Genomic DNA, 22479 nt, shown 5'->3' on the forward strand with positions numbered 1-22479 from the left:
GGGTTTATCATGGGAATAGGATGATTACCCAGGTAACAGCAGGGTTTATCATGGGGATAGGATGATTACCCAGGTAACAGCAGGGTTTATCATGGGAATATGATGACTACCCAGGTAACAGCAGGGTTTATCATGGGGATAGGATGATTACCCAGGTAACAGCAGGGTTTATCATGGGGATAGGATGATTACCCAGGTAACAGCAGGGTTTATCACGGGGATAGGATGATTACCCAAGTAACAGAGCAGGGTTTATCATGGGGATAGGATGATTACCCAGGTAACAGAGCAGGGTTGATCATGGGAATGTAATATTACCCAGGTAAGAGAGCAGGGTTTATCATGGGAATGTGATGATTACCCAGGTAACAGAGCAGGGTTTATCATGGGAATGTGATATTACCCAGGTAAGAGAGCAGGGTTTATCATGGGAATGTGATATTACCCAGGTAACAGAGCAGGGTTTATCATGGGAATGTGATATTACCCAGGTAACAGAGCAGGGTTTATCATGGGAATGTGATGATTACCCAGGTAACAGAGCAGGGTTTATCATGGGAATGTGATGATTACGCAGGTAACAGAGCAGGGTTTATCATGGGAATGTGATATTACCCAGGTAACAGAGCAGGGTTTATCATGGGAATGTGATGATTACCCAGGTAACAGAGCAGGGTTTATCATGGGAATGTGATATTACCCAGGTAACAGAGCATGGTTTATCATGGGAATGTGATATTACGCAGGTAACAGAGCAGGGTTTATCATGGGAATGTGATATTACCCAGGTAACAGAGCAGGGTTTATCATGGGAATGTGATGATTACCCAGCTAACAGAGCAGGGTTTATCATGGGAATGTGATATTACCCAGGTAACAGAGCAGGGTTTATCATGGGGATAGGATGATTACCCAGGTAACAGAGCAGGGTTTATCATGGGAATGTGATATTACCCAGGTAACAGAGCAGGGTTTATCATGGGAATGTGATGATTACCCAGGTAACAGAGCAGGGTTTATCATGGGAATGTGATATTACCCAGGTAACAGAGCAGGGTTTATCATGGGAATGTGATGATTACCCAGGTAACAGAGCAGGGTTTATCATGGGAATAGGATGATTACCCAGGTAACAGCAGGGTTTATCATGGGGATAGGATGATTACCCAGGTAACAGCAGGGTTTATCATGGGGATAGGATGATTACCCAGGTAACAGCAGGGTTTATCATGGGGATAGGATGATTACCCAAGTAACAGAGCAGGGTTTATCATGGGAAATGTGATATTACCCAGGTAACAGAGCAGGGTTTATCATGGGAATGTGATGATTACCCAGGTAACAGAGCAGGGTTTATCATGGGAATGCGATGATTACCCAGGTAAGAGAGCAGGGTTTATCATGGGAATGTGATATTACCCAGGTAACAGAGCAGGGTTTATCATGGGAATGTGATATTACCCAGGTAACAGAGCAGGGTTTATCATGGGATTGTGATATTACCCAGGTAACAGAGCAGGGTTTATCATGGGAATGTGATATTACCCAGGTAACAGAGCAGGGTTTATCATGGGAATGCGATGATTACCCAGGTAAGAGAGCAGGGTTTATCATGGGAATGTGATATTACCCAGGTAACAGAGCAGGGTTTATCATGGGAATGTGATATTACCCAGGTAACAGAGCGGGGTTTATCATGGGGATAGGATGATTACCCAGGTAACAGAGCAGGGTTTATCATGGGAAATGTGATATTACCCAGGTAACAGAGCAGGGTTTATCATGGGAATGTGATATTACCCAGGTAACAGAGCAGGGTTTATCATGGGAATGTGATATTACCCAGGTAACAGAGCAGGGTTTATCATGGGGATAGGATGATTACCCAGGTAACAGAGCAGGGTTTATCATGGGAAATGTGATATTACCCAGGTAACAGAGCAGGGTTTATCATGGGAATGTGATATTACCCAGGTAACAGAGCAGGGTTTATCATGGGAATGTGATATTACCCAGGTAACAGAGCAGGGTTTATCATGGGGATAGGATGATTACCCAGGTAACAGAGCAGGGTTTATCATGGGAATAGGATGATTACGCAGGTAACAGTGCAGGGTTTATCATGGGAATGTGATATTACCCAGGTAACAGAGCAGGGTTTATCATGGGAATGTGATATTACGCAGGTAACAGAGCAGGGTTTATCATGGGAATGTGATATTACCCAGGTAACAGAGCAGGGTTTATCATGGGAATGTGATGATTACCCAGGTAACAGAGCAGGGTTTATCATGGGAATGTGATATTACCCAGGTAACAGAGCAGGGTTTATCATGGGGATAGGATGATTACCCAGGTAACAGAGCAGGGTTTATCATGGGAAATGTGATATTACCCAGGTAACAGAGCAGGGTTTATCATGGGAATGTGATATTACCCAGGTAACAGCAGGGTTTATCATGGGGATAGGATGATTACCCAGGTAACAGCAGGGTTTATCATGGGAATAGGATGATTACCCAGGTAACAGCAGGGTTTATCATGGGAATAGGATGATTACCCAGGTAACAGCAGGGTTTATCATGGGGATAGGATGATTACCCAGGTAACAGCAGGGTTTATCATGGGAATATGATGACTACCCAGGTAACAGCAGGGTTTATCATGGGGATAGGATGATTACCCAGGTAACAGCAGGGTTTATCATGGGGATAGGATGATTACCCAGGTAACAGCAGGGTTTATCACGGGGATAGGATGATTACCCAAGTAACAGAGCAGGGTTTATCATGGGGATAGGATGATTACCCAGGTAACAGAGCAGGGTTGATCATGGGAATGTAATATTACCCAGGTAAGAGAGCAGGGTTTATCATGGGAATGTGATGATTACCCAGGTAACAGAGCAGGGTTTATCATGGGAATGTGATATTACCCAGGTAAGAGAGCAGGGTTTATCATGGGAATGTGATATTACCCAGGTAACAGAGCAGGGTTTATCATGGGAATGTGATATTACCCAGGTAACAGAGCAGAGTTTATCATGGGAATGTGATGATTACCCAGGGAACAGAGCAGGGTTTATCATGGGAATGTGATGATTACGCAGGTAACAGAGCAGGGTTTATCATGGGAATGTGATATTACCCAGGTAACAGAGCAGGGTTTATCATGGGAATGTGATGATTACCCAGGTAACAGAGCAGGGTTTATCATGGGAATGTGATATTACCCAGGTAACAGAGCATGGTTTATCATGGGAATGTGATATTACGCAGGTAACAGAGCAGGGTTTATCATGGGAATGTGATATTACCCAGGTAACAGAGCAGGGTTTATCATGGGAATGTGATGATTACCCAGCTAACAGAGCAGGGTTTATCATGGGAATGTGATATTACCCAGGTAACAGAGCAGGGTTTATCATGGGGATAGGATGATTACCCAGGTAACAGAGCAGGGTTTATCATGGGAATAGGATGATTACCCAGGTAACAGCAGGGTTTATCATGGGGATAGGATGATTACCCAGGTAACAGCAGGGTTTATCATGGGAATAGGATGATTACCCAGGTAACAGCAGGGTTTATCATGGGAATAGGATGATTACCCAGGTAACAGCAGGGTTTATCATGGGGATAGGATGATTACCCAGGTAACAGCAGGGTTTATCATGGGAATAGGATGACTACCCAGGTAACAGCAGGGTTTATCATGGGGATAGGATGATTACCCAGGTAACAGAAGGGTTTATCACGGGGATAGGATGATTACCCAAGTAACAGAGCAGGGTTTATCATGGGGATAGGATGATTACCCAGGTAACAGAGCAGGGTTGATCATGGGAATGTAATATTACCCAGGTAAGAGAGCAGGGTTTATCATGGGAATGTGATGATTACCCAGGTAACAGAGCAGGGTTTATCATGGGAATGTGATATTACCCAGGTAAGAGAGCAGGGTTTATCATGGGAATGTGATATTACCCAGGTAACAGAGCAGGGTTTATCATGGGAATGTGATATTACCCAGGTAACAGAGCAGGGTTTATCATGGGAATGTGATGATTACGCAGGTAACAGAGCAGGGTTTATCATGGGAATGTGATGATTACGCAGGTAACAGAGCAGGGTTTATCATGGGAATGTGATATTACCCAGGTAACAGAGCAGGGTTTATCATGGGAATGTGATGATTACCCAGGTAACAGAGCAGGGTTTATCATGGGAATGTGATATTACCCAGGTAACAGAGCAGGGTTTACCATGGAATTATCAAAGAATTGCTCAGAACTTTACGTTTAGAGGCAAATAAAATGACTAAAACGTTCTGCAATGTAAATTAGTTTCTATTGGACACATTTCAGGCAGTTCCCTCCCTGTTTTGTTGCGTTTGCTTCTGTTTGCTTCCGTTTGGTTCCTTGAATAAACGGTTTCCATTGCAAAATGATCTGCATCAGGCCAAACTGTTTGCTACCGTGTGCACTAATGATTACACCCGGACGTCTATCAACAGCTGTTACTCCAGTGTTGTTCTGGTTCTCAAGGGCCAAAGTGTCTGCTGGTTTTCATATTTTCGTATTTTTAGTCAGAGACAGATTGGTTACATTATTTTTAAGATGTTATCTTATTTTTCACTTGGGACACCTGGGGTTAGGACACCTGGGGCTGGGGTTGGGACGCCTGGGGTTGGGACGCCTGGGGTTGGGACGCCTGGGTTTGGGGCGCCTGGGGTTGGGACGCCTGGGGTTGGGGCGGTTGGGGCGCCTGGGGTTGGGGCGCCTGGGGTTAGGACGCCTGGAGCTGGGGTTAGGACGCCTGGGGTTAGGACACCTGGGGTTAGGACGCCTGGGACTGGGGTTAGGGCGCCTGAGGTTAGGACGCCTGGGGCTGGGGTTAGGGCGCCTGGGGTTAGTGGGGCTGGGGTTAGGACACCTGGGGTTAGGACGCCTGGGGCTGGGGTTAGGACGCCTGGGGTTAGGACGCCTGGGGCTGGGGTTGGGACGCCTGGGGTTAGGACGCCTGGGGTTAGGACGCCTGGAGCTGGGGTTAGGACGCCTGGGGTTAGGACGCCTGGGGTTGGGGTTAGGACACCTGGGGTTTGGACGCCTGGGGTTGGGACACCTGGGGTTTGGGCGCCTGGGGTCGGGGCGCCTGGGGTCGGGGCGCCTGGGGTTGGGGAGCCTGGGGTTGGGGCGCCTGGGGTTAGGACACCTGGGGTTGGGGTTAGGACGCCTGGGGTTAGGACACCTGGGGCTGGGGTTAGGACACCTGGGGTTAGGACACCTGGGGCTGGGGTTAGGACGCCTGGGGTTAGGACATGTGGGGCTGGGGTTAGGACACCTGGGGTTGGGGTTAGGACGCCTGGGATTAGGACACCTGGGGCTGGGGTTAGGACACCTGGGGTTAGGACACCTGGGGCTGGGGTTAGGACTCCTGGGGTTAGGACACCTGGGGTTAGGACGCCTGGGGTTAGGACGCCTGGGGTTAGGACATGTAGGGCTGGGGTTAGGACACCTGGGGTTAGGACACGTGGGGCTGGGGTTAGGACGTCTGGGGTTAGGACACGTGGGCTGGGGTTAGGACGCCTGGGGTTAGGACATGTGGGGCTGGGGTTAGGACACCTGGGGTTAGGACACGTGGGGCTGGGGTTAGGACACGTGGGGCTGGGGTTAGGACACCTGGGGTTAGGACACGTGGGGCTGGGGTTAGGACGCCTGGGGTTAGGACACGTGGGGCTGGGGTTAGGACGCCTGGGGTTAGGACACGTGGGGCTGGGGTTAGGACGCCTGGGGCTAGGACGCCTTGGGCTGGGGTTAGGACACCTGGGGTTAGGACACGTGGGGCTGGTGTTAGGACGCCTGGGGTTAGGACGCCTGGGGTTAGGACACGTGGGGCTGGGGTTAGGACGCCTGGGGTTAGGACACGTGGGGCTGGGGTTAGGACGCCTGGGGTTAGGACGCCTGGGGTTGGGGTTTGGACGCCTGGGGTTGGGACACCTGGGGTTTGGGCGCCTGGGGTCGGGGCGCCTGGGGTTGGGGAGCCTGGGGTTGGGGCGCCTGGGGTTAGGGCGCCTGGGGTTGGGGTTAGGACGCCTGGGGTTAGGACACCTGGGGCTGGGGTTAGGACACCTGGGGTTAGGACACCTGGGGCTGGGGTTAGGACGCCTGGGGTTAGGACATGTGGGGCTGGGGTTAGGACACCTGGGGTTGGGGTTAGGACGCCTGGGATTAGGACACCTGGGGCTGGGGTTAGGACACCTGGGGTTAGGACACGTGGGGCTGGGGTTAGGACGCCTGGGGTTAGGACGCCTGGGGTTAGGACATGTAGGGCTGGGGTTAGGACACCTGGGGTTAGGACACGTGGGGCTGGGGTTAGGACGCCTGGGGTTAGGACGCCTGGGGTTAGGACATGTGGGGCTGGGGTTAGGACACCTGGGGTTAGGACACGTGGGGCTGGGGTTAGGACACGTGGGGCTGGGGTTAGGACACGTGGGGCTGGGGTTAGGACACGTGGGGCTGGGGTTAGGACACGTTGGTTTGGGACACCAGGCATTTTAAAAGGACATACTTGGGTTATTTAGTTGCTCGCCAACCCCTTTGCTACATGGTTTTAGTATCCATTTCATTTCCTCAAGTCAATGCAAGTTAACATAGTTTAACCTTTTCCTTGTTCCCATTTACACAGAAGAGAGTCCAGAGATGGCGTCAGTGAAGTTGGCAGACAGCAGTCAAACACTTGGGCTGAATGTCACCTTTAAAGAAGAGGAGAAGGGTGACTTTGGGGAATCTGATCATGGTAAGAGCAGGTTTGATCTAGTTTTTTAGGCCGTCAGGATCCAGGAACACACTAGTTGACGTCACAGTTTAAAGTCCCACTCCAGCTATTTAAAAAATAAATAAAAATAAAAACTTTTCCTGTGGAAAAAAAATGACATTCCAAGTCAAATCACATTTTATTTGTCGCATACACATGTTTAGCAGATGTTATTGCGGGTGTAGCGAAATGCTTGTAAATTCAGTACATTCGAGGTTTTGAGCAAAATAGTCTTTATTTGATTTTTTTTTTTAAACAATTGCAAAATTCAAGAGTTTGGCAATTCAAGGAGGTGGTCTGATATCATCGGCTTCCCCTCTTGCTTGCGAGAACAATAGAGGGCAATGTAGGACAATTGCGCCTTTTTTAAGAATTGAACTAGGCAAGTCAGTTAAGAAATTCTTACAATGGCGGCCTTCCGGGGAACAGTTGGTTAACTGCCTTGTTCAGGGGCAGAATGATTGATTTTTACCAGCTCGGGGATTAGATCCAGCATCCTTTCGGTTACTGGCCCAACGCTCTAGCCACTAGGCTAACTGCTGCCCCCACCAACCAGTGGCTACTTGATAACAAATGGCCCGAAACAGCAGCCTAATTCAGATATTTTTCTACTAATTTTTACAAATTAGATATGCTCTGAAGAAGATCTGATGTGACTCCACACACACACACACACACACGCATTTGTGCTAAGTTGGAGTACACCTGGATCACCTATTGAGGTACTATTGTTAATGAAATCAGGTGCTACATTAGGCTCTAGGGGAGGCTGGAGTGGGTCTTCAACACTATAATCCCTAAAGTGAACAATGCATAATTATGGAATCTCCAATTGTGAATGAATAACAGGATAGTCCATTCTATTGTATTGGTACATGTGACCGACCCAGCTCAAATCGGTCTTATGAAACAACATTTGAAATGGATTATTATAATATTTTTTTTACATTGGGTAAAAGTAGAGCTACAACATTGTATATCATACACTACAGTTGAGGAACAATGGGAAAGTAATTCTGCTTTGAAAGTTGATCACCTTGTAACTCACTTTTGAGAATATGGCCTTTGAATGCTTTGATACCTCCTGGAGAGCTCTACTTTGTCGACACCCATTCAGCATTAATCACACCTTAAGCCTTAGCCCCACCCATCTCTTTAAGGATTCACATGTGAGGTCATGTGCTCAACAGTCAGTAGTGTAGTAAAGATTAAGACTAAAAGTAGTAGCCTACAATAAGGAACAATTCCAGTTAAACAGTGTCCAGATAAAAATATTTTATAAATATTGCATAGTAGAAATAGATAGTCAATATAAATAATATACAGTACAAACAATATCACTATCAGTGATAGATGAGGTAGTGTTATGTATACAATCAGACTGTTTTGCTAGCACAGACTGGAATATGTTCTGGGATTCTTCTGATGGCATTGAGGAGTACACCACATCAGTCACTGGCGTGATCAATAAGTGCATCGAGGACGTCGTCCCCACAGTGACTGTACGTACATACCCCAACCAGAAGCAATGGATTACAGGCAACATCCGCGCTGAGCTAAAGGCTAGAGTTGGCGCTTTCAAGTTGCGGGACTCTAACCTGGAAGCTTATAAGAACTCCTGCTATGCCCTCTGACGAAACATCAAACAGGCGAAGTGTCAATACAGGGCTAAGATTGAATCGTACTACAACGGCTCCAATGCATGTCAGATGTGACAGAGTTTGCAAACTATTACAGACTACAAAAGGGAAGCACAGCCGCGAGCTGCCCAGTGACACAAGCCTACCAGACGAGCCAAATCACTTTGAGGCAAGCAACACTGAGGCATGCATGAGAGCATCAGCTATTCCGGACGACTGTGTGATCACGCTCTCCGTAGCCGACGTGAGTAAGACGTTTAAACAGGTCAACATACACAAGGCTGCGGGGCCAGACGGATTACCAGGACATGTTCTCCGGGCATGTGCTGACCAACTGGCAGGTGTCTTCACTGACATTTTCAACATGTCCCTGATTGAGTCTAATAACAACATGCTTCAAGCAGACCACCATTGTGTTCTTGGGCACAGGGACTAAGGTAACCTGCCTAAATGACTACAGACCCGTAGCACTCACGTCCGTAGACATGAAGTGCTTTGAGAGGCTGGTAATGGCTCACATTAACTCCATTATCCCAGAAACCCTAGACCCACTCCAATTTGCATACTGCTCAAACAGATCCACAGGTGATGCAATCTCTATTGCACTCCACATTGCCCTTCCCCACCTGGACAGAAGGATCACCTACATGAGAATGCTGTTCATTGTCTACAGCTCAGCGTTCAACACCATAGTGGCCTCCAAGCTTATCACTAAGCTAAGAATCTTGGGACTAAACACCTCCCTCTGCAACTGGATCCTGGACTTCCTGATGGGCCACCCCCAGGTGGTAAGGGTAGGTAGCAAAACATCTGCCATGCTGATCCTCAACACTGGAGCCTCGCAGGGGTGCGTGCTCAGTTCTCTCCTGTACTCCCTGTTCACCCACGACTGCATGGCCAGGCACGACTCCAACACCATTAAGTGTGCAGACAACACAACAGTAGTGGGCCTGATCAACGACGAGACAGCCTATAGGGAGGAGGTCAGAGACTTGGCGCCGACAGAGATGGCGGCCTCGCTTCACGTTCCTAGGAAAGTATGCAGTATTTTTTTTCATGTGTTATTTCTTACATTGTTATCCCAGGAAATATTTGTTTTATTTGTTTTATTACATACAGTCGGGAGGAACTATTGGATATACAGTGGGGCAAAAAAGTATTTAGTCAGCCACCAATTGTGCAAGTTCTCCCACTTAAAAAGATGAGAGAGGCCTGTAATTTTCATCATAGGTACACTTCAACTATGACAGACAAAATGAGAAAGAAAATCACATTGTAGGATTTTTAATGAATTTATTTGCAAATTATGGTGGAATATAAGTATTTGGTCACCTACAAACAGGCAAGATTTCTGGCTCTCACAGACCTGTAACTTCTTCTTTAAGAGGCTCCTCTGTCCTCCACTCGTTACCTGTATTAATGGCACCTGTTTGAACTTGTTATCAGTATAAAAGACACCTTTCCACAACCTCAAACACTCCAAACTCCACTATGGCCAAGACCAAAGAGCTGTCAAAGGACACCAGAAACAAAGTTGTAGACCTGCACCAGGCTGGGAAGACTGAATCTGCAATTGTAGTGGCAAATCGGTTCAAATATGACACAACCAAGAACTTTGTGAAAATCAATATAGACTTTTAATACAACAGTATCATAAGCCGGAGCGGTCCGCGGAACACACACACTTTTTCAGAGCCCTCACTCTGAGTTATACACCTACCATATAAGTCCCTCCCATATGCAAATTAAGTTACATCCCAATCCGTGCTTCCTGCTTGTTCAGCCCAATAACGCCCCCATCTGCTTTCCATTAGATCCTAATGGTGACAAGACCCTTGCTTTGACCCTTCACTCAGCTTAATGCGTTCTCCTGTTTGTGTGTTATCTAGGGTTAGCAGACTATGTGTCTCTTCTGTTTTTAGCATGCTCAGCTATACTAAAAATACTATACATTCCCCTTTCCTGTGGCCTGTGTTCATACCCTGTTATTAACTCCATGTGTCCCTTTTGGTGTCTTTCATCTCCTTTAGCTTTAGGGTGCCTAGCTGTTCTGGTCGCCTTCTCTTCATATGGTTGTCTAAGATCAAACAGACTTGTCTCCTGTGATGTGATTGATGTCTGTAATCCATCAATTGGTCCTTTGGCTGACCCCCTCCTTAGATAACCTCTGACCTTTGTATGTCCAGCTGCCCTAGGTGTTGCCCTCTCCCATGGCCCCACTCTGGCTTCCTGTCCTATACAATAGACAATGTACCTTACCAGAATGGCAAATGCATCCCTCTTTTATATAGGACAGTATATTTATCCATATATGTACCTAATTTCTCCCACACAATAGATAAGCAGCTTGGTTTGAAGAAATCAACTGTGGGAGCAATTATTAGGAAATGGAAGACATACAAGACCACTGATAATCTCCCTCGATCTGGGGCTCCACGCAAGATCTCACCCCGTGGGGTCAAAATGATCACAAGAACTGTGAGCAAAAATCCCAGAACCACACGGGGGGACCTAGTGAATGACCTGCAGAGAGCTGGGACCAAAGTAACAAAGCCTACCATCAGTAACACACTACGCCGCCAGGGACTCAAATCCTGCAGTGCCAGACGTGTCCCCCTGCTTAAGCCAGTACATGTCCAGGCCCATCTGAAGTTTGCTAGAGAGCATTTGGATGATCCAGAAGAAGATTGTTAGAATGTCATATGGTCAGATGAAACCAAAATAGAACATTTTGGTAAAAACTCAACCCGTCGTGTTTGGAGGACAAAGAATGCTGAGTTGCATCCAAAGAACACCATACCTACTGTGAAGTATGGGGGTGGAAACATCAGGCTTTGGGGCTGTATAGTGAGATTTTGAGTGAAAACCTCCTTCCATCAGCAAGGGCATTGAAGATGAAACGTGGCTGGGTCTTTCAGCATGACAATGATCCCAAAAACACCACCCGGGCAACGAAGGAGTGGCTTCGTAAGAAGCATTTCAAGTGACCTAGCCAGTCTCCAGATCTCAACCCCATAGAAAATCTTTGGAGGGAGTTGAAAGTCTGTGTTGCCCAGCAAAAGCCCCAAAACATCACTGCTCTAGAGGAGATCTGCATGGAGGAATGGGCCAAAATACCAGCAACAGTGTGTGAAAACCTTGTGAAGACTTACAGAGAACGTTTGACCTCTGTCATTGCCAACAAAGGGTTTATACAAAGTATTGAGAAACTTGTTATTGACCAAATACTTATTTTCCACCATAATTTGCAAATAAATTCATAACAAATCCTACAATGTGATTTTCTGGATTTTATTTCTCTCATTTTGTCTGTCATATTTGAAGTGTACCTATGATGAAAATTACCGGCCTCATCTTTTTAAGTGGGAGAACTTGCACAATTGGTGGCTGACTAAATACTTTTTGTGCTTTGAGAGTCAAGGACCATATCACCTCCACCCTACCTGACACACTAGACCCACTCCAATTTGCTTACTGCCCCAATAGGTCCACAGACGACACAATCGCAATCACACTGCCCTAACCCATCTGGACAAGAGGAATGCCTATGTAAGAATGCTGTTCATTAACTACAGCTCAGCATTTAACACCATAGTACCCTCAACTCATCATTAAGCTCGAGACCCTGGGTCTCGACCCCGCCCAGTGCAACTGGGTCCTGAACTTCCTGACAGGCTGCCCCAGGTGGTGAGGGTAGGTAACAACATCTCCACCCCGCTGATCCTCAACACTGGGGCCCCACAAGGGTGCGTTCTCAGCCCTCCTGTGCTCCCTGTTCACCCATGACTGCGTGGCCATGCATGCCTCCAACTCAATCATCAAGTTTTCAGACGACACTAGTGGTAGAGACGGACTACAGGGAGGAGGTGAGGGCCCTCGGAGTGTGGTGTCAGGAAAATAACCTCACACTCAACGTCAACAAAGGAGATGATCGTGGACTTCAGGAAACAGCATCCCCCTATCTATAACACATCACGGACAAACTGAAATGGTCCACCCACACAGACAGCGTGGTGAAGAAGGAGGCTGAAGAAATTTGGCTTGTCACCAAAAACACTCAAACCTTTACAGATGCACAATCGATAGCATCCTGTTGGGCTGTATCACCGCCTGGTACGGCAACTGCTCCACCCACAACCTTAAAGCTCTCCAGAGTGTAATGAGGTCTTCACAACGCATCACTGGGGGCAAACTACCTGCCCTCCAGGACACCTACACCACCCGATGTCACAGGAAGGCCAAAAAGATAATCAAGGACAACAACCACCCGAGCCACTGCCTGTTCACCCCGCTATCATCCAGAAGGCGAGGTCAGTACAGGTGCATCAAAGCGGGGACCGAGAGACTGAAAAACAGCTTCTATCTCAAGGCCATCAGACTGTTAAACAGCCACCACTAACATTGAGTGGCTGCTGCCAACACACTGACTCATCTCTAGCCACTTTAATAATGAAAAATTGATGTAAAAAATGTCTCACTAGCTATTGTATATAATGTTTACATACCCTACATTACTCATCTCATATGTATATACTGTACTCTATACCACCTACTGCATCATGCCTATGCCGTTCGGCTATCGCTCATTCATATATATTTTTACGTACATATTTCATATTCATTCCTTTACACTTGTGTGTATAAGGTAGTTGTTGTGAAATTGTTAGGTTAGATTACTTGTTAGATATTACTGCATGGTCGGAACTAGAAGCCCAAGCATTTCGCTACACTCGCATTAACATCTGCTACCCATGTGTATGTGACAAATATAATTTGATGGTGCCAGAATAACAACCTATCTCTCAACATAACCAAGACTAAGGAGATGATTGTGGACTACAGGAAAAGGAGGACCGAGTCCGCCCCCATTCTCATCGACGGGGCTGTAGTGGAGCAGTTTGAGTGCTTCAAGTTCCTTGGTGTCCACATCACCAACAAACTATCTTGGTCCAAACACACCAAGACAGTCATGAAGAGGGCACGACAAAAACCTATTCCCCCTCAGGAGACTGAAAATATTTGTCATGGGTCCTCAGATCCTCAAACGTTTTACAGCTGCAACATCGAGCGCACTGGTTGCATCACTGCCTGGTACAGCAACTGCTCTGCCTCCGACCGCAAGGCACTACAGAGTGTCGTGCGAATGGCCCAGTACATCACTGGGGCTAAGCTGCCTGCCATCCAGGACCTCTAGAGGAAGGTCCTAAAAATGGTCAATTGCATATTCAGGTGTTGGATGTTCGTAAATTCAAATCAAACTTTGTCATATGCACCGAATACAACGTGTGTAGACAACCATGAAATTCTTACAAGCCCTTAACCAAGAGGGCAGATCAAGAAAGAGTTAAAATATTTACAAAATAATGTAAAAAATAATTAGGGGGGGGGGGGGTGTACCGGTACAGAGTCCATGTGTGGTGGCACAAGTTAGTCAAGGTAATTTACCTAACGTGTAGGTAGGGGTGAAGTGACTATGCATAGATACAGCAGTGTAAAAAACAAATGGATGGGGTGGGTAAATATTCCGGTGGCCATTTGCTTAATTGTTCAGCAGACTTATGCCTTGGGGTAGAAGCTGTTAAGGAGCCTTTTGGTCCTAGATTTGGTGCTCCGGTACCGCTTGCCGTGCGGTAGCAGAGAGAACATTCTGACTTGGGTGAATGGGGTCTTTACAATTATTTGGGCCTTTTCTCTGACACTGCCAAGTATATAGGTCCTGGATGGCAGGAAACTTGGCCACAGTGATGTACTGGGCTGTACGCACTACCCTCTGTAGCGCCTTAAGGTCAGATGCCGAGCAGTTACCATACCAGGCGGTGATGCAACCATTCAGGATGCTCTCAATGGTGCAGCTGTAGAACTTTGAGGATCTGGGGACCCATGCCAAATCTTTTCAGTCTCCTGAGGGGGAAAAGGTGTTGTCGTGCCCTCTTCACAACTGTCTTGGACCATGATAGTTCATTGGTGATGTGGACACCAAGGAACTTAACTCAACCCGCTCCATTACAGCCCCGTCAATGTTATTGGGGGCCTGTTCGGCCCACCTTTTCCTGTAGTCCACAATCAGCTCCTTTGTCTTGCTCACATTGAGGGAGAGGTTGTTGTCCTGGCACAACACTGCCAGGTCTGACCTCACTATTTTTATTTTATTTCACCTTTATTTAACCAGGTAGGCTAGTTGAGAACAAGTTCTCATTTGCAACTGCGACCTGGCCAAGATAAAGCATAGCAGTGTGAGCAGACAACACAGAGTTACACATGGAGTAAACAATTAACAAGTCAATAACACAGTAGAAAACAAAGGGGAGTCTATATACAATGTGTGCAAAAGGCATGAGGAGGTAGGCGAATAATTACAATTTTGCAGATTAACACTGGAGTGATAAATGATCAGATGGTCATGTACAGGTATATTGGTGTGCAAAAGAGCAGAAAAGTAAATAAATAAAAACAGTATGGGGATGAGGTAGGTGAAAATGGGTGGGCTATTTACCAATAGACTATGTACAGCTGCAGCGATCGGTTAGCTGTATACTATAGGCTGTCTCATCGTTGTCTGTGATCAGGCCTACCACTTGTGTTGTCAGCAAACTTGGTGTTGGAGTTGTGTTTGGCCTCGCAGTCGTGGGTAACAAGGAGTACAGGAGGGGATTAAGCACACCCCTGAGGGGCCCCAGTGTTGAGGATCAGAATGGCGGATTTGTTGTTAACTACCCTCACCACCTGGGTGCGGCGCGTCATAAAGTCCAGGATCCAGTGGCAGAGGGAGGTGTTTAGTCCCAGGGTCCTTAGCTTAGTAATGAGCTTTGTGGGCACTATGGTGTTGAACTATGAGCTGTAGTCAATGAACAGCATTCTCACATAGGTGTTCCTTTTGTCCAGGTGAGAAAGGGCAGTGTGGAGTGCGATTGTGTCATCTGTGGATCTGATTGAGTGGTATGCGAATTGGAGTAGGTTTAGGGTATCCGGGAGGATGCTGTTGATGTGAGCCATGACCAGCCTTTCAAAGCACTTCATGGCTACTGACGTGAGTGCTACGGGGCGAAAATCATTTTGGCAGGTTACCTTAGTGTTCTTGGTTACAGGGACTATGGTAGTCTGCTTGAAACGTAGGTATTACAGACTCCGTCAGGGAGATGTTGAAAATGTCAGTGAAGACACTTGCCAGTTGGTCCGTGCATGCTTTGAGTACACATCCTGGTTATCCATCAGGCCCCGTGGCTTTGTGAATATTGACCTGTTTTAAAGGTCTTGCTCACATCAGCTACCGAGAGTGTTTTCACACAGTTGTTAAGAACAGCTGGTGCTCTCATGCATGCTTCAGTGTTGCTTTCCTCGAAGCGAGCATAAAAGGCATTTAGCTCATCTGGTAAGCTCGCGTCACTGGGAAGCTCGCCGCTGGGTTTGACTGAGGTATACTCCTCAATGCCATTTGTAGCGTAGCGTCAGCGTCATCTGACCACTTCCATATTGAGCGAATCACTGGTAGTTCCTGCTTTAGTTTTTGCCTGTAAGCAGGAATGAGGAGGATATAATTATGGTCAGATTTGTTAAATGGATGGTGAGGGAGAGATTTGTGTGCATCTCTGTGTGGAGTAAAGGTTATCTAGAGTTTTTTTTTCTCCTCTGGTTGCACATGTAGAAATTAGGTAAAAATGGATTTAAGTTTGCCTGCATTAAAGTCCCCGGCCACTAGGGGCACCGCTTCTGGATGAGCATTTTCTTGTTTGTTTATGGCCTTCAACAGCTGGTTGAGTGCAGTCTTAGTGGCAGCATCGGTGTGTGATGGTAAATAGACGGCTACGAATAATATAGATGAGAACTCTTGGTAGATAGGTTGGTCTACAGCTTATCATAAGGTACTCTACCTCAAGACTTATTTAATATTAGACATCGCACACCAGCTGTTCTTGACAAATAAACACCCCTCGTCTTACCAGACATAGCTTCTCTGTCCTGCCGGTGCATAGAAAATCCCGCCAGCTCAATATTATCTGTGTCGTCGTTCAGCCACGACTCAGTGAAATATAAGATATTGCAGTTGTTAATGTCCCGTTGGTTGTGTAATCTTGATCGTACGACATTCATTTTATTTTCCAATGATTGCACGTTGGCCAATAGAAAGGATGGCAGTGGGAGTTTACTCACTCGCCTACGAATTCTCCGAAGGCAGCCCGACCTCCGCCCCCTTTTTTTCGCCATCGTAAATGACAGGGATTTGGGCCCGTTCCTGAGAAAGCAGTAAATCCTTCCCGTCGGACTGTTTTTAAAGAAACCTTATTCTTCCAGTTCGAGGTGAGTAATCGCTGGTCTTTATGTCCAGAAGTTATTTTTGGTCATAAGAGACGGTAGCAGCAACTTTAGGTACAAAATAAGTTAAGCAATGCGAAAAGACGGAACAAAATAGCACAGCCGGTTAGGAGCCAGTAAAACGTCGGCCATCCCCTCCAGCGTTATTCTGCGCTCTGGTACTCAGACGAGAATGTCCTGAAATAGTTGTTGTGGTGACATTCTATTGAAATGGATACTTGCATAGTCTAAGTTTTAAACAATATATATATATTTTTTTTAAAGCTGCGTTAGACAGGATTACCTTCACATACTGACCAGCTCAAATGGACAGAAGCAATCCAAACTCATCTCTCGGCATGTCCAGCCCACTTATTACCTCAGCCAATCATGGCTAGCGGGAAGGTTGCTGTCCTTTTTCTGTGGCTTAACCAACTAGGCTCATAATTTAACATTTTTATTCGTATTTACAGATGACATAAGTTTAAGGCACATGAAAGTTCACATTCAAGAAGGAATTTCTTCCCCCAAAAAAGTTTACGTTCAAACAGCTCTCCTGTGAAGTTGTGACCCGCGACATGTGACCCGCGACATGTGACCCGCTTCAGGAAACTAGGCGCATCTTCTAATTATAAATCTCAAAATGGTATGTAACCTAATATCAGTCCACCCAATCCAAGCAGTTCTATCAGTCTACTCTAACCTGCTTAAAAGTACACTGTGTGAGCGGGAAATTGTTTATCATTTGACTGCACATCTTGGGCATTTTGTTGTTTTTGTCGTTATAAAAACAAGCTTTTAACTTGTTCCAACACACACACACACTTTCTGTTTCATAGTCATAACAAAAGGGCGCTCCATGAATTAAATTGATTGAACACATGCTTTTAGTGGTTTTGTTTATTACAGAGTAACAAACAAAGGAATATGCTATTGTGCTTGAAATGAAGTAAAATATATTTGTTACCTTAAAGGTTCATAAAAATTATAAATATTTCACAATATTGTTGTGAAAGCATATATGAAATTGATTAAATTACACTGTTAGAATGCAGTCAAAATGATTGCACATTAGTTCCAAAGCAGAGAAACCTACTGTAAGTAACCCATTTCAGGACTGCTTTATTGGGCACGTTGCTTTCTTTTAATTTGATGCAAAAATTAAGCATTTGTGTTTCACCAGCTCACTTGATGTTCTGTTGTCATTTACACAGGAGAGACCCCTAACTCCTCTGACCAAGTTGAGACATTTCCTGCTCCAGTCAAGCATCGTCGGAAAGTGAGTAAAGTGAAGAGGTCTCACCACTGTCCCCACTGTGAGAAGATTTTCCCTTTCCTTTCATATCTTGAAAGACACGTGCGAAAACATTCCGGAGAGAAGCCTTACTCTTGCTCTGACTGTGGGATGAGTTTCTCTCAACTGAGTGGCTTGAATGTGCACCAGCGAACACACACTGGAGAGAAGCCTCACCACTGTCCTCACTGTGAGGAGAGTTTCCCATTCCCATCATATCTTGAAAGACACCTGCGAAAACATTCAGGAGAGAAGCCTTATTCCTGCTCTGTCTGTGGGATGAGTTTCTCTCAACGCAGTGGCTTGAACGTGCACCAGCGATCACACACTGGAGAGAAGCCTCACCACTGTCCTCACTGTGAGGAGAGTTTCCCATTCCCATCATATCTTGAAAGACATCTGCGTAAACATTCTGGAGAGAAGCCTTATTCCTGCTCTGACTGTGGGATGAGTTTCTCTCAACTGAGTGGCTTGAATGTGCACCAGCGAACACACACTGGAGAGAAGCCTCACCACTGTCCTCAGTGTAAGGAGAGTTTCCCATTCCCATCATATCTTGAAAGACACATGCGAAAACATTCAGGAGAGAAGCCTTATTCCTGCTCGGTCTGTGGGATGAGTTTCTCTCAACTGAGTGGCTTGAATGTGCACCAGCGAACACACACTGGAGAGAAGCCTCACCGCTGTCCTCACTGTGAGAAGAGTTTCCCATTCCCATCATATCTTGAAATACACCTGCGGAAACATTCTGGAGAGAAACCGTACTCCTGCTCTGACTGTGGGAAATGCTTCACAACATCAAGTCATCTAACCTCTCATCGGATAACTCACACAGGGGAGAAGCCTTACTCCTGCTCTGACTGTGGGAAGAGTTTCCCATTTCCATCATATCTTGAAAGACACCTGCGGAAACATTCTGGCGAGAAGCCTTACTGCTGCTCTGACTGCGGGAAATGCTTCACCACATCAAGCAATCTAACACTTCATCAGAGTGCACACAGGGGAGAAGCCTTACTAATGATCTGACGAGTGTGGAAGAATCTCATCTGGACAGCCTGAACCTTCGCAAGTAAAACACACAGGAGAAAAACCTTACTCCTGCTCTAACCGCGGGGAAGGATTTCACCTCACCAAGTCATCTAACCGTTCATAAGAGAGTGCACACAGGAAAAAAAAGCCTTATCAATGTTCTGAATGTGGGTAGCTTCAAACACCACCAGCGAATAAGTACAGGAGAGAAGTCGTACTCTTGTTCTGACTGTGAGAAGTGCTTCACCTCATTGAATCAGTTAGGTGTTCATCATAGCACTATATATGCTACGTCTTTGCTGATCAATTACATTGTAAAATGACATTGTGCTGCCCTTTTTATAGACCTGTGGAAGTCTTTCGATTGTGTTGACCAATTTTGGCGGCAGGTAGAGAGTTGGACTAGTAATCGACTGGTTGCAAGATCGAATCCCCCGAGCTGACCAGGTAAAAATCTGTCGTTCTGCCCCTGAACAAGGCAGTTAGCCCCGCTGTTTCTAGGCCGTCATTGAAAATAAGAATTTGTTCTTAACTGACTTGCCTACTTAAATAAAAATTGGCCTGGGTCAGGCAACCTGCATTTGGTTTGAAAACAACCTGACCGAGAGGACACTTCTGATGGTGTTAAGTAAAGTTTCCTTTAGTACTAAAGGGTGCCCCCCCCTCCCCAGGGTCGATTTTGGGCCCTGTACTTTTTGCTATCTATATAAACACTATTGGTTTGTAAGAAATTGTAACCTCCACTTGTATGTGGACGATACTGTTGCGCATTCTGTTCACAAGGCTCGTCCAGAACTACAATCTGCCTTATGTTTTGCAGAAAGCCTTTGTTGAACTGGAGTTGGTACTTAATGCAGGTAACCAGGTATGTTATTTTCAAAAACACTTAAGTGTATTTGATGTTTTATCCACATATATATATATATATATTCATTGGATGGTGACAACAATTGATAGTGTCCCTGTTTATTATAATAATACATGGGACTTATTTTCAATGTCGCTTTTACCATTGTGGAAACTAAACAGAAAACAAGACGACATCAAGACAACGGCAGGAAGAAACAAAACCGTGGGAGGGGCTTAAAGAAGGGAAACGAGTGTGAGGGAGGAGTTCGGCTGCAGAGTTCTGAACCATTTGGAGCTTATGGAGGGAGCTTGCGTTGATGCCTGGAGATTAGTGAGTTGCAGTAAGTCGAGACGGGAGATGATAAATGCTTGGATCTGGGTTTCAGCGACAGATGTAGTGGTGGAAAGAGGGTGCAGTCCAGGATAACACCTGGGTTGAGGCAGAGACAATGGTATCATCAATGGTTAGGTTAACAATTTATGGCAACTGGATGTTGAAGTGATGGAGTATCTGGCCAAGGGGGAGGATGTAGATGAAGAGTAAGGGGCCCAGCACAGAGCCCTGAGTGACACCCAATGTGAAACTGCAGCTGTGTGAGGTATGGCCATTGAGTGAGATGTAGTGGGTCTGGTTGGTGAGGTATGATTGTAGCCAGGAGAGTGCCCTCAACACCCAGACCCGCTAGCCTGATGACCAGGACTTGTTGGCTCACCGTGTCAAAGACAAATCAGGATGTTGAGGGCACTGACATCAGCAGAGGTTAGGTCATTGATGACTGACGGGGGCGGAATCCAGACTGGATGGGCTCAAATAGGTTATTGTTCAGGAGGTGGGTTTAAAGTGGAGAGGCAGCTGGCCTTTAAGTGTTTTAGCGAGGAAGAGGAGGTTGGAGATGAGGCGATCCTCAATGACTATCTAGTCCGGGCTTCTTTAGGATGGGAGTGACTGCAGCTGTTTTGTACATGGACGGGACAGCTCCATGGGCGAGGGAGAGGTTGATGGTGTGGACCGAGAGCAGGCAGGCAGGCAGGCTTTGATGAGAGGGTCCTGGGAGCAGGTTGTCGTCCTGGGTGACATGTCAAGTTGAGAGATATAGGGGGCTGAATGTGGAGAGTCGGGTTTCAGGGGTAACAGTTGCGGCAGATTTATCGGTCAGTGATTAAACTAATCTTGTCCTTGAAAAAAAAAAAACTGAAGGAAGGAGTTGCAGAGTTCAGTCAAGAGAGTAGATAAGGTGTGGTCACGGGGCTGAAGTAGTTTCTTGACAGTGGGGAATAAGAGTCTGGGGGTTCTTATTGGAGCTGTTGAAGTAGATGGACCTGGCAGCAGAGGCCATCTCTGTAGGTGGAGTATGAGCCCAGACTTCCTGCTCAGGCTCCAGCCAGCTTGTTTCAGAGCACAAAGTTCATGGGCAAACCAGGGACGAGGAGGATGAGACGGGTTCAGTTTGGAGAGAGGCCAGAGAGTTGAGGGGGACATGTATAGAGCAGTGTTTAATTGGGCTGCATGACTGGCGCACATTCTACAACTCATTCTTTACAGACTCTCAATGAGCACACAGGAGCCTTATCAGTAATGGTAGATCTGCGGAGAATAAAAAAAAATTACCCAAAATTCCATTCACAGAAGAAGTGTAGGACATTCTAAAATGCTTGTTCTCCCAACGATGGCTTAATGTGACTTAAGGACATAAAATCAACATGTGGGGGGGGGGGGGGGGGGGGATCCAGGGGCAATGTTAACATGTGTAAAGTGACAAGTATTGATACATATTTGAATTCAATCTATTAAAGATGATATGGAACTGTTGTCAATTCTGTGCCTATATTTATTTTACGTAGGCTTAACTATTGGCTACGAGTAAGAATTTGTCTTTATGCTGAATCCAATTATCCCTCTTCGATTTAGGATAAATCTCAACAATAAAACTCACTGGAGGTCAATAGTAAATCAATTAACTATTTATGCAAATAGATCTTTGAGTCATTGACAGATGCTCAAAATGAAAGGAGCGAGTTCACAGGTCTACCAAAACCTTCCCTTTTGTGTTTTAAAATGTGCTAATACATACAGTGCAATGGGAGGGGGTGTGGCATGTCGGCAGAGGACCAGGATGTTGACCACTTGAGGACGGGAAGTGCCGCTAAGGTACACAATAGTAGGTTTTGGTAGACAGTGTGCTCTTTGGTGAGAGGAGGACTAAGGCACTATTCAAATAATGAATTAAAATGCCTTTTTGTATGGCATGTTCAATGGAAACAAAGTAAAAAAATTGATGCGTTTCGGCTGCATGGCCTTCGTCAGGGAGTACTCAAAAGCATTCTGATGAAGTATATGAAAAGTGCCTTGGTCCTCCTTTTTAATGTCTGAGGACTTATTCTTTCTAGAAGTCCATACATTAAACTAGCTCTAGCCAGCAGATCCCGGTGTGTACGGAAATGAAGGCTATTCCATGCGAGAAATTACCATGAAACTGAAGATCTGGTACAACGCTGTGTACTACTCCCGTCACAGAACAGAGAAAACTCTAACCAGAATAGAAAGAGGGGGAGGTCTTGGTGC

At 46.1% G+C, this 22479-nt stretch overlaps 1 protein-coding gene across 2 annotated transcripts in view; it reads left to right on the top strand.

Annotated features, from left to right (window-relative positions):
* LOC110498222 (uncharacterized) overlaps window positions 1-21726 on the top strand; it is a 31963-nt gene extending 10237 nt beyond the window's left edge. For both annotated transcript variants that reach the window (XM_036955252.2, XM_036955253.2), the window contains exons 3-4: window positions 6687-6797; window positions 17959-21726. In XM_036955252.2, coding sequence (XP_036811147.1) covers window positions 6687-6797; window positions 17959-19064 — 1217 coding nt within the window. In that variant the 3' untranslated portion in view covers window positions 19065-21726. The remainder of the gene's footprint in view (window positions 1-6686; window positions 6798-17958) is intronic.
* The last annotated feature ends 753 nt before the right edge of the window (window positions 21727-22479 follow it).

Source organism: Oncorhynchus mykiss, chromosome 19, assembly GCF_057628025.1.
Source record: "Oncorhynchus mykiss isolate SJ-2025 chromosome 19, ASM5762802v1, whole genome shotgun sequence".
NCBI classification, from domain to species: domain Eukaryota; kingdom Metazoa; phylum Chordata; class Actinopteri; order Salmoniformes; family Salmonidae; genus Oncorhynchus; species Oncorhynchus mykiss.